At 34.7% G+C, this 13,097-nt stretch overlaps 1 protein-coding gene across 2 annotated transcripts; it reads right to left on the bottom strand.

The window, feature by feature from the left end:
* Positions 1–513: 513 nt before the first annotated feature.
* LOC126712719 (LRR receptor-like serine/threonine-protein kinase ERECTA) lies at positions 514–9,317 on the bottom strand. 2 transcript variants are annotated; one of them, XM_050412164.1, is made up of 27 exons: positions 8,778–9,317; positions 8,100–8,238; positions 7,882–7,953; positions 7,501–7,572; positions 7,293–7,364; positions 7,124–7,195; positions 6,958–7,029; positions 6,782–6,853; positions 6,603–6,674; positions 6,445–6,513; positions 6,255–6,326; positions 6,073–6,144; positions 5,714–5,785; positions 5,301–5,372; positions 5,146–5,217; positions 4,990–5,061; positions 4,510–4,581; positions 4,370–4,441; positions 4,225–4,296; positions 4,071–4,142; positions 3,566–3,634; positions 3,397–3,468; positions 3,179–3,252; positions 2,544–2,672; positions 1,820–2,164; positions 1,293–1,663; positions 514–1,106 (listed from the first exon to the last, which is right to left on the bottom strand). In XM_050412164.1, the coding sequence occupies exons 1-27, from the start codon at positions 8,851–8,853 to the stop codon at positions 735–737; spliced, it is 2,940 nt and encodes a 979-aa protein (XP_050268121.1). In that variant the 5' UTR covers positions 8,854–9,317; the 3' UTR covers positions 514–734. The 2 variants fall into 2 exon arrangements, with proteins under 2 accessions (XP_050268121.1, XP_050268122.1); XM_050412165.1 differs by lacking the exon at positions 3,566–3,634 and having other exon boundaries at positions 8,778–9,316.
* Positions 9,318–13,097: the final 3,780 nt, after the last annotated feature.

Below are 13,097 nucleotides of genomic sequence, written 5' to 3'. Positions count from 1 at the left end.
TTGAGAAGGAAATGTTAGATGTTTCTTTTTTTGTGGTAAATAATGTTTGATGTTTTTAACCCATACTTCCCTGACTCTTTCAAGTTTCCACAGGAGCACTTAGCATCTGAACAAAACAACACCGGTACTTTATCCCAAAAAAAAAAAAAAAAAAAACACTGGTACTTTCACATTTGAGATACAAGGCACAAATCCCTATGAATGATTTAAATTCACTCTCATGGGTCTGAAAAAGAAAAAAAACCAAACCTGACTCTCATCACTATTCCATCAGATCATGACAATAGGCAATGTACTCAGAATTACAAACACCTATAGTTGGACTGGTACGGCCCAGCAAGGCTCCGCAGTGCATTATTGCTGGTCACACATATAATGCACTGCTTCAACCAACTATTCAGAGCCAGAACCTGACCCACAATCACTAATTCCACCAGGCTAGACTCTTGTGCCAGTGGTCCCACTAACACAAAGCCCAAATTACCACCATAATTTCATATAGTACAATTTACATACATGAATTGTGGGTACTACTACGCCTTTGAAATATATTAGTTACTTTGTCCATCTTTTCCTTTTTCCACCTAAGAGTTACTAATTTGTAGCAAAAAAAGAAAAAGAAAAAAGAGAGGCTAAGTTAACTAAAACTAATACCAAATATTTATACACATTTTCAATTAACTAATATCTTTCACTATCCTTCCACTACTTTATCTTTGATCCTAACATAATCTTCACTCACTATTCTGAGAAATTACCTCCCCAAACTTAAGGAAGAGTTGGGCATCTGAGGTGCTCATGGATGGGCAATTCATCATGTGTGGAGTCTTGATATTTGCATACTCATCCATGTAGCAAGACACTTTTGTGGAAGGGAGTGGAGCGGTTGGGTTTGGGGCTGGTTGCTTTGGTGGTGGTGTGGATGGCACAAGACTCCCCAAGACTCTTGTTACTTCGTGCATTGTTGGCCGATCCAACGGCTGTCTCTTGGTGCATAGAAGAGCTAACTGAAAAACCTTCTTTACTGCTCCAAGGTCCTTACACGTGGCTGTGATCTCAGGATCAACGGTTTCCATGACAGCATTGCTGGCTGTCTTGGATAAGATCTGAGAGACAGTGTGAGGTCTAATGTTAAAATTCATCTCATAAGACCAAAATAAATGTTTCTTTGTGCTTCCCACATAAGAGCAAAATTCATGCCAAACAAAAGTCAAAACATGTGCATGCTGTTTTTCATTGTTACCATAACATTTAACAAAATAATAAATAGAAAAAATGGATAGAAGACTGACCAGATGATGAAGATTGGACTCATTATCTACAGCTTTCCTTCCTGTCAGCAACTCAAGTAGAACCACACCATAGCTATACACATCAGACTTCTCAGTGAGGCGAGAAGTACGTGCATACTCTGGGTCTATATAGCCGATGGTGCCCATTATGTAAGTAGATGTATGAGACTTTGAGGCGCATAAACTCTTGGCAATGCCAAAATCAGTGAGATGGGCCTCAAAATCCTTGTCTAATAGAATGTTAGATGACTTGACATCCCTGTGGATGATGCGAGGGCTACAATCATGGTGTAGATATGCCAGACCTTGGGCTGCTCCAAGTGCTATCATGAGACGAGTATCCCAGTCGAGCTTTTTCTTTTTGGTAGGACCTGGAAAGCAAATAGCATATAAGAAACCAGAATCAGAAAGAACATATGTATTGTAATGACAACCGACTATTATGGTTAATCACATGGACAACTAAGGATAAATTTAGGCAACATTATGCAGGGCACAAAAATGATCTACAAACACCTGAAACTTACCATGAAGCAGATCCCAAAGACTGCCATTTTCCATGTAGTCATAGAAGAGAAGGTTCCCAGAGGGCGACAAGGAGTATCCTTGGAGGCAAACCAGATTCCGATGCTTGATACTCCCAACCGTCTCAAGTTCTGTTTCGAATTCCTTCAAGCACTGATAGTGGGAGTAGAGTTTCTTGATAGCCACTGGCTTGCAATTCTTAAGGACACATTTGTATACTGTGCTTGATGCCCCATAACCAATTATATACTTCTCACTCAAGTTTTCAGTCATTCTCATGATGTCCTCATACACATGAAGTGCCATATTCATGTGAAGGATCACTAGCTTTGGTGTAGAGTAACTAACTGTAGTTTCAGGAGCACACAGGAGTAAGTAGCTTGGTAGAGCTTTCAGTGGGCAAGATGATCAGACCCTATCAGACTATAACTAACGGGTAAAGAGTAAAAATATCACTTTAGAAACAAATTAACCTTTCTCATTGCCATTATCGACATGGATGAAATAATCTCATGGTTTGATTTAACGGCCAAGGAATTCATTAGAAGGATGGTTCCAATCATCCAGGAAGATCAAAAACATCTCAAGTGATGGTACTTTTTTGAAAATGATCTAACTCGGTAAAATGAACAAAACCTATAGTAGGTGAACCATCCCCATGGGCATCTAAGCCCCATGGCAGTGACTACAGTTATGCAATATTTTATTTAGTCTAATATAAGGTACCTGGTTTGTCAAGCGATCCATCTGAAAAAGGAGCTGGTGTGTGAGGCCGGCATGCTGCTGCTAATATCATGAGAAGAATTACAAGGGCACCAAGAGCAATACCCAGAATGGCTGCTTTAGATATTGTGACTACAAAGGCAACAGTGAAGAAGAGAAAAGAAAAGAAAAATTATTACTCAAATTTGCAACTAAATAGCATCCAATTCTAGGAAGAAAGTATGCTGAAAACATGCAATAGTGTACTACATAATTAGACAAGGACAAAAGGCCCAGCTACGTCATGCTCTAACATCAAAGAAATGCTACAGCATTTTGTCAAATTACATATATACAGTTACATCTTTGCTGCATAGAACATGTCAGATGAATTTGGTACCAAAGACAAGATATTAACACCATTATAAAAGTAATTTGCATCTTTCAGTCAGTACTTCAGTGACTAGGAATTTTTCAAGATATAACAAAAATTATGCAAATGACTGATCTAGCCAGTCATGTCAAATCCTGGTCCAGTACATGATTTGGCCATTTTGTGGTTTCTAGTAGACATTTATAAGACAAATACTAACAGTTGTGGCTCTGGTTAAGCAAATAAACGAAGGGGAAAAAAGGTCAGACTTGAAGGTCATCTTTACCTCGCTCTGTTGGATGATACTCATGACATGGGGAACTGAGCCAAGAACCACAAAGACCAGGATTTCCAATGAAACTGCAAACAAAGATTCCATCAGTCGGATGAAAGCCTGAACCAATACTAGAAGCAATCAGATCAATTTTTTTGAAAATCAATAAGACAACTAAACTTTGAATGTTTCGTTTGGCAGTTTAAGAAATAAACAGTTGATTTTCTAACCTGTCAGGTGAAAATCTTGAGAAGTTATTGCTTGTGGGAATATCACCAGCTAGATTGTTATAGGATACATTGCTGCATGGATTTGGGATTAAATATTGTTACAAAAATCAGTGTGATCTACCTTAAAGCTTAAGCCATAATATAAATTCCACTGGATAAGATACTTAACAGTATACTAAGACTCAGACAGTTAATCAGTGACATCACATCCCCAGATAAATTGTTGTTTTGTAGTCTCCTGCATTATATTGCAGGAAGGGATCAAATCACAATAACAAAATGTGCAACCAATTAGCATTGCTTCATTTTGAAAATCTTAAATTCCTAATAAACAACAATAGCATGAATGCTTCATAACAGGGCCATTTAAGTCCTTAAACCTAATGCAACCACATAAGAATATGAACTATATAGCCACGGATGATTTTAAGCCATTTTTAAGTTGGTATCTTTGGGAGACCATATTATTTCATTGACTTGTACGCTGAAAACAGTCAAAAAATAAAGCTCACTCTCAATGGTGACAATTATACATGTTCAATAGTGTACCTAGAAAATCATTTAAATAGAATTCCATTGAAAAGAGTCTTGCTATTGCCCTCGAAACTTTGTAAAAGCCATAAATATCATCAACACGAAAGCTACTGGATACAAAATCACAATGAGTAACTTACAATGAGACCATGTTCTGTAGCTGACTAAGTTCTGGAGGAATGAAGCCTGAGAGATGATTATTTGAAAGATCTCTATAATGTGAAGCATGAATCACAAGGTTAGAAACAACCAAAATGGCTTAATAATAGTATTAATAAAAGAACTATTACTTACATTTCCATAACACTTCTTAGATTACCAAACTCCAAGGGAATAAATCCTGTTAAATGATTTCTGCTCAAATTCCTACCACATTGAATAGCTGGTGTAAGCAAGAAGACAAACCATGATAGAAAAAAAAATAAGGAGTGGAACTCACAGCTTCAGAAGATGTTCCAAATCACCAAGGGAAGAAGGAATTGAGCCATTGATTTTGTTATCAGAGATGTCCCTGAGCAAAAGCATATATTAGAAAAAGAAATAAATTAGAAGGAAACCACCAGTGCGATTAATACTTACAAAGTATCTAAATTACCAATCCGAGATAGCTCAATTGGAATTGGGCCCCGAAGATTGTTGGAGGAAAGATTCCTGAGGATGTCATCAAATCAATGAGAAGCATTAAGGCAAAATTTCATATATTCAAACTGAGTGTGCATGATAGGACCTTGATGTGCTTAAATGTGCTTCTGTGCATGGACTTGTTTCAACCACAAAATGAAACCATACAGTAGATGGGAATGGAATTGATCACTGAGGACATACAAATTGGGGAATGACTACTATGCAACACAGATGGCAAACCTTGATGTGCACATATGTGCCTTGTGCATGCTTTAGCAACAAAGTAATGAAACCTTGGAGACGGGATGGTAATGACAACAATAACAGAGAGACAACCACTGCTATGACAAGGCAACATGGAAAAAATGCAAGACAACAAAAACTGCATGATTCTAACCGTTAATTAGTATTTCAGTAGACCAGGGTGAAACTTACAGATACGTCATACTCTCTAGCCTCTGGAAACCAAGTGGGACGGTTCCATTCAACTTGTTCCCATGCACATTGCTGACATTGAATCAAATAGAAAATAACTACCTTGAAAACAATCAATCAAAGTTCTTAGTAAGAGGTCAAGGTTAAGATGCTTACAGGTTGTTAAGATTTGTACACAAGCTAAGATTATCAGGGATGGGCCCTTCAAGATTGTTGTTAGCAACATTACTGCAAGAGTGTTGCATCAGTAAATTAAATAGAATTATGCTGAAACCACTCAGAATTAAACAATTCCAGAATGCAGAACCTACAGGTCAAAGAGATCAGTAAGCTTCCCAAGCTCAGGTGGAATAAGGCCGTCAAGATTATTGTCATTCAATTCCCTACAAAGGTAGAGTGATAATTAGAGAGCAGATGCATCTTCCCCGATGCATGACTGAGAAATAACAAATACTTTCCTAATAACACAGGAACGCAGTTATTTTGTGTGCCCTTAATACATCACAGGGTAAATACACAAAATGGGTGGAATGCTTTGAGATCTTATATCCAACAATGAAGCTCAAATGACATCAAAACCATACTCAATGTAAAGAAAAATCAGAGAGCTGAAATTAAAATTAAAGAAACTCAAGTGTTGCCACTTGTTTGCATATGCAAATATACATCATAGGTTACAAAAGAAATATGAAAAAAGATGAGGAAAAAAAAAAAAAAAACGTACAGATAGTGAAGCTTTGTCATATTTCCGAGCTCTGGTGGAATAGACCCAGTCAGCTTGTTGCCATGCAAATACCTACATTTGAAATTTGGAATGAAAAAAATGAGGCATACAAAGCAAAAATACTTGGTAACATTACAGTGGTGAGCATCATAAGATATTTCAGATACATAAATACATTCAAATCAAAGAAAATTATAAGTTGATAGCAGAAGTTGTACTGGAATGTTAACCGCTGGCTCTGAATAACAATTTTAAGATGGTGCTTATTAGTAGCTATTTTCAACACTATATATGTTTCATGTGCAAGAGAAGATACTCAGACACATGATATATTGCAAGAATGCCAACAACGTACTTACAATTTCTCAGTGTAAGTCAAATTTCCCAAAATAGGAGGAATTGGCCCACTTAACATGTTGCAGCTCAGATCTCTGGGTTGGAAACAAGGAAAAATGAGATGGAAATAAGAGAGAAAGAAAGCAGTTAGTGAGATGGCACTGTATAAACTTCTCTTCGGATGCAGTTAGCTAAAAGCACTTACAACACAGCAAGTGCCTGCATCAGACCAATCACTGATGGAATATGCCCCGTAAGTCGATTACCTTGAAATGATCTAGCAACAACAAAGTTTAAGAGCAATTAGTATATCAGACTTATCAAATAAATGAAGAAATTACCATAACATTATTAGATCCAAGCTCAACAAAACAAACAAAACCCCAAGCACATACAATGTGGCTACTTGCAAGAACCCAATATTGAATGGAATCTCTCCCGTTAGCTGGTTGTAGGACAAGTCCCTGTCAATAAAAAGAGAACATACTCTTAAGTTAACCCAGATTAAGCATTCTGGACATTTTGACATCATTGAGACAGATTGAATACATACAAGACTTGGAAGGCAGTGCAGTTCCCTATATTTTGGGGAATACTGCCAGTCAAACTGTTATTTCTTACATCACTGCAATCAGTAGGAGAAACCATGTTAAATAGATAAAGGACCTCATATGCTGGAGAATACAAAGGAATTTTTGCGTTTGAAGAGTGAAGGATTTGATGTCCACTTACAAGTACCATAACCCAGTTAGCTGGCACATATCTGTAGAGAGCGTACCCACTAACTTGTTCCCTCGCAAACCACTAAGAAGGAAATGACAAAAGAAGTTCATTCTCAAGATCAATATTATTAGAATTCCAGAAAAAGGAATAACAGCTTAGTATTATCAATGTACTGGTACACTCACAGATACTGCAAAACTTCATTCCAGTATATAAGCCTTGGTATTTCTCCACTCAGATTATTTTGTGCCAAATCTCTGAAACCAGTGTTCCATATGGAATTTCAGTCATGATTCATTCAAATTTAAATTCAGTACAAAGTAAGGAGAGAAGCCAGGAGATGAAACTTACAGAACTTTCAAGTTTGGAATCTGAGACAAAGTTGAAGGAATTGGCCCAATCAGCTGATTATTTTTCAAGATTCTGAAAGCCCCATTCAAAATATAGTTTAAAATTATTACTTTGCAGGAGAGAATAGGTTGACAAAACATAAAAAAGACATTCTTGTACAAGAACTTACAGATATTCTAGCTGTTTCAACTTTGAGATTGAAAATGGTATGTCTCCATCTATCTCATTAAATGACAAGTCCCTAACAAGACCAATTAATAAATTAACAATGAGATAGAGAATACGGGGAGGGTCCTTGTATCCACTATCTAGCAGCATCCACATTATGATGATAAAATCATGAACTCAAGCAAGTCCCTTTCCACTATAGAACTTACAAGCTTTTCAAAGAAGAACAGTCACCAATCTCGTCTGGGATTTGCCCTGAGAGCCGGTTTAACCTTAGATCACTGATCAAAGAAGACATAATAACAGTCAACCTTGATTCAAACCCATCACAATTCCTTGTTTATAAATAACAACTAAGCTTAGACTCTGTTTGTTTTTAAAATAGTTCCCAATAAAACTATAATCAATCACTTTGGGAAAGCACAGTTCTCTTCAAATTCAAATTTTATTACTTTCTCAACACCCCCCCACACCCCCCCCAAAAAAAAAAAACTGTGGAAATAATTCTCTAAGGAAACAGAGTCTTGGCAGAAAAATGTAACAAAAAATAGCTTAAATGTCAAAACAAAAATATGAATGGAGAACAGTACATGGTGAGCAGGAACTTAAGTTCTCCAATTGCAGGTGAGATTTCTCCATCTAGATTCAAACCTGACAGATTGCTAAAAATCATAGAAAACCAAACACACAAACAGTGAAAAAGAAGAATTCTTGAATAACAAGAAAATAAAATAAATTTAAGTAGCTGCCAATTAAAGACATGCACAGTACTCAACCCACAAAAATGGAACAAAGAAACAGGACTTACAGGGCAACGACATTGAAGGTGACATTGTCACATGTGACACCTCTCCAAACACAATAATCTGAAGATGGTGAGTCCGTCCAATCATATAGAACATTGTCCACATCCCTGAATGACTTCTTTATCTCCAATAGTGTTGCCCCTTCAACACCCACATTCATTTTTAGTCTCACCACACAATACAAAATATCTAATAACATAAAGAGCTCCCTAAAATCCCAAAACACAGAGTGTGTGTGTACGAGGTAAATCGAGTCAAGTGTAAATAACAAGCAAAACAAGGTCAGCGATTTTGATTAAAAAAATGAATAGCTTAATTTAAAATTAATCAAAAGACCACACAAAAAATGTTACATTTTAATAAACATTGTTGAACTTCGAAACAGTGAATAAACTAATAAACAAACAAATGGGTTTAAAATATTGTTCACCATAGCATAAGCTTTACAAATTTTTTTTAAAAAAAAATCTTAACTTTACGTTCCATGATGTCCTGGTTTCAAAACCCAACTAACCCCACGTAAAGAAGTATCAAGCATTTAGGTTCACTAAGTTTAAAAGAATAAAAAAAAAAAAAAAACTTTGTTCTGAAAATCCAAGCTTCATTTTTTTTTTTAATGAAATATGACATTTTTGTCGGCATACAAACAGGACATAAGGCTTTAGGATCAAATGACTCACCGTCATCGGAATCCACCGAACCGAAGCTGAGAGATACGAGAATAGCAAGAAGAAGAAGCTCAACTCGAAATGCCATTACTGCCCTCCAAAGAAAACCAGTTTTTTACAGCTTAACCAACCCCCTCTAGCCAGTGTACCGAAAAGTGAGTTAAGCTTTAGCTACCCTTTTATAATTTACAAGCAACTGCTTCACTTGAAAACATTTGGAAACCCAGAGAGTCCGCACAACACAACCCACAGAAAGCTCACACATGTACAGCAGCTTGAACTCACTAACATTATTGAGTTGGGTTTGTGAGAATTTTCCTTGGGTGGGTTTGTTTTTTCTTTTTTTAAATTTATGGGGTCGGCGAAAATGTGGTAACAGGACGAACTGAACTATGGTCGTTCAATCACATCGGTCGGGAGAGTCATATAGAGCTCTATGTATAAATGCAAAACTGTAAGAAGTACAGAGAGAAAGAAAGATAACAGCTAGAGAGAGAGAGAGAGCATTATTTCATGGATAAAGTTAAAAAATAATCTGCCACAACTCTGCTATAAAACCTGCAACACTACAGCTCTCTCTCTCTCTCTCTCTCTCTCTCTCTCAACTTTCTCTTTCTACATTCTCTCTCTTATTACTATTTGATATGGCACTGTGACTGTGAATAATGGGTCGCTTTCTATATGGTTGTATTGAGTTGAACTGTGGGAGTAAGATGGTTAATGCAAAATGTCAGATACTGAGGTTATTTGGTTATCTCCTTGGGTCTCCAATTGGACCAAACCGGTTTGTGAAAATTTGAGTTTTTTTTTTTTTTTTTTTCGAGAAATCGTGAAAATGGAACTAATTTTCAGTTTTTTTTTTTTTCTTCCTTATTTTGATAAGCAAAAATCGATTTTAGACACCCTTAGGGTGTACTATGTAGGCAACCTTTTCGATGCGGTTAGGGATTTTAATGGATTTTCATTTTAGAAAATATTTTTTGAAATTTTTCCATTTGAAAACAGTTTTATTTTATTATAATTGAAATTTTTTTACTGAAAATATGATAGATAAAGCTAAAAATTAGTTAAAATAATATAATAAGACTCATGAATAGTACCAAAAAATGTAATAAGACTTATAAATAGTAGCAAAAATATGTTGAATAGTAAAAAAAAAAAGCTAAATAGTAAAAAAAGTTGTATTTTTTAGCCAATGTCAAATACAACATTTTATAAAAAAATATTTAAAATAATTTTTGATTTTTTGATTTAGATTTTTATATTTTCTATGAAAATGATGTAAAAAATTTCATAAAATTAGTTTATTAATAAATACTCTAAAAGTACCCATCAACCAGATTCATTTTATAATTTACTTATGTAAAATTGTGAATGGTGGAATCCACCACTTTTTGTCAACCACTACCAATTTTTGTATAAGTAAGTAAATGGTGAAATTGTGTGTTAGAATAGCTATCTTTGTTTTAATATTGTTGTTTTGTTTTATCATGATTGAAATTTTGAACATACATTTTATATTTGTATTTTGTACGCAGTATTCAAGTGCATAATAATAAATTTGTGTAGGATGTCACCAAAATAAGAAGTGTAATGGATTCCAAGTTTTAAGTTTCCAACTAGCTCAATTTTTTAATTTTTGGACACAAAAGAAAGAATGCAGTTCAAATACAAATATACATTACAAACTTCATTAAAAATTTATCATCTAATTAACTTAAATTTAATAGTCTATTTGAATTAAAAGAGAATGAGAGATAATAGAATAAAATTAACCGAAAATTAACCTAATTTCCAACTAATTCTAATCTTTCTCTCCTTACGTCCCCTCCTACCCAATCAAGCTATAAAGAAATAGGTGTCAAAAATTTCAAGTCTTGTCATATCATAAAATCAGAAGGAAAAATGAAAAAAAAATTGCGTAGGGTCCAAAATGGACACTTGGACAGTGAATAAGAAATGAATTGAGTAATTTCGCTCAGTTTGTAAGTGCATTTTTTCAACATCCAACTTTTTTAGAATTTCACTTTTTATTAGGAACAACTTTTTCAAAAACTCGTTTTAAAAATAAACTTAAAAAATAAATTGTACTAAACAGACTCCTGGTTGTTGGTCTTTTTGGTAGTCATGGTGATATTCATAAACATAGTTTTTTATTTTTTTTATTTTTATTTTATATATATATATAAGAATTTTTGGTTTTTACCAAACAAATAAAGTGAAATACTAAATATATTACAAATTTTAAAGAAAAAAAATTACAAATTAATATGATAATAAATATAATTAGTGTAAATTTGGCAAGATAATAAATTATTATTTGAATTTTTTATAGTTAGTAACATATCATTTTATAAGATTTATGTACATATAACATCACTAATCTTTTTGCCACATAGGAAGAACTAACTTAGACGTTAGTTGCTTTGCTCGTCAAAGTTGTTGAGTTGGCCACTTGGTCTCCAACTGAATTCCAATGAATGAATTCAAGGAATATTCTTGGCAAAAAGTAAAAAAAAAAAGTACTACTTTTAATATCGACCCGTTTTAAGGAACAAAATAATGCATTCATATGGTTTCAATATCATTTTAACCTATAAACTCAGTAGACCCATCCAGCAATCAGCATTGATTAATACAATATTTTTGCTGAACAATATGTATTGAAATTAAGAAAAGGACCCAAGGCCTATCCCATCAGTATTCTCTACCTTTAAAACGAGGATAAGAAGAGTGGAGTTGGGAATAACACCAAGACAAGTACAAAAGGGAGCCTAAGCTGCTAAGGAACTGCCTAAAACATTTGCAGATCGAACCACACGGAAAAAGGAGAATAGAAAGAAGATTTTGCAGCTGCATTGATGTCATTAGTCTTACTAGTCATGTGCAACAATCCGCTAAATCTACTCTCTGCATTGCCCCGCTTGGATATGGTATTTATTTCTAAGCGGGTTGGGCCGGTTCAACTATTAAAATGATTGGTCAAGTTAGGTGGCAGATTACAGGTTGAGCTTTTTTAAACTACCAAGACCGGATGTGACCCGCCTATATATATATATATATTTTTTTTTTAATCAACTCCATAATTTGCATATGTTAATATGAAAAATGTAATACTTTTACAACATATTCGTAAGCATAAATTATGACTTGTTAATGTTTAAAAGCCTCTTTTATCTTTTGAAGACAGAAGTTAGAAAATACTTGTATCATAAAATATGTGGATTTTGATCTATGAGAAAGTTGACATTTCTTAGGATTTCCTTAATTGTTTATATTTTTGTTGTAAGTAGGATTTAAAGGAAATACTTTTTAAATTTATTCATAAATGATAAAATAAAATTGAAAATTTAGTTTGCAACACATAACTAAACTATACCTCATAACTCATCCAATTTGCCGAGTTAAAAACCACCCAAATCTTCAACCAACCCGTCATTTTTTTTGCAATTTGGTGAGTTAGTGGTGGTTTGAAAATTTTCCAACCTACTAATGCCGAATTGATTAAAATCATTTCCCTCAACCGATCTAATCCAATCCATGCACGCCTCTAGATGTTGCCAATATAGACCAATATGGAGAAGCGACAGTTCGAAATAGGATCAATGACATTATGAGAATCTCCTTTCAAAAATAGTGTAGTCTAATTTAGCGATAAAAGCGACGGTAATAGCAAGAAGACCTACTTTAGTCTTTAGCTCAGCCCCAAAGAAGATCACCATGACCATCAATCCCAATCCAAGCATGCACGAGTGTGATTATTATTTATACCCAAATGGCTTCAACTGACAACATCAAGGTAGACATTTTCAGGGTGCACAGCAGAATCACAATTGATCTTATGCCAACCAAGTGAAATGGGGGTTGGAGGAGGACCAAAGTGGAGGGTAGATTTGCGTGGACTCCAAAGCTTGTAGGTCAAAGAGAATTTCTATTTTTTTTTTTTTTTTCACAGAATAGCACTAAAGGGAGTGCAATTGGAAGTTAACAAAATTTATCAGGATTAAGAATAAAATTAACCTAATATGTTAAAATTATGGATAGAAGCTGGTCTACGTGGATTGTCCATGGGGAGGATAGGCACATTGATTGAGCTAGCGGGCACTGGGTATAAGATGGAAAATGTTGTTTCCTTTTGTGCGTGGTGGAGAAAGCATATTATATCTATCAAATTACCAATTCTTTTAAAAGTTTAAGCTATTATGAGATAATGAATTTATTCTTTTAATCCAATATTCCACCTTCACTTGTGGGTCACTCTCCCAAAAGTCAAGTGATCACTTTAAACTTAAGGGATTAAAATCACTCATGTGCTCAAGTTTAGGGACCAAC

This window comes from Quercus robur, chromosome 2, assembly GCF_932294415.1.
Source record: "Quercus robur chromosome 2, dhQueRobu3.1, whole genome shotgun sequence".
Classification (NCBI taxonomy): Eukaryota; Viridiplantae; Streptophyta; class Magnoliopsida; order Fagales; family Fagaceae; genus Quercus; species Quercus robur.
This window is presented reverse-complemented; position numbering and strand designations above follow the sequence as displayed.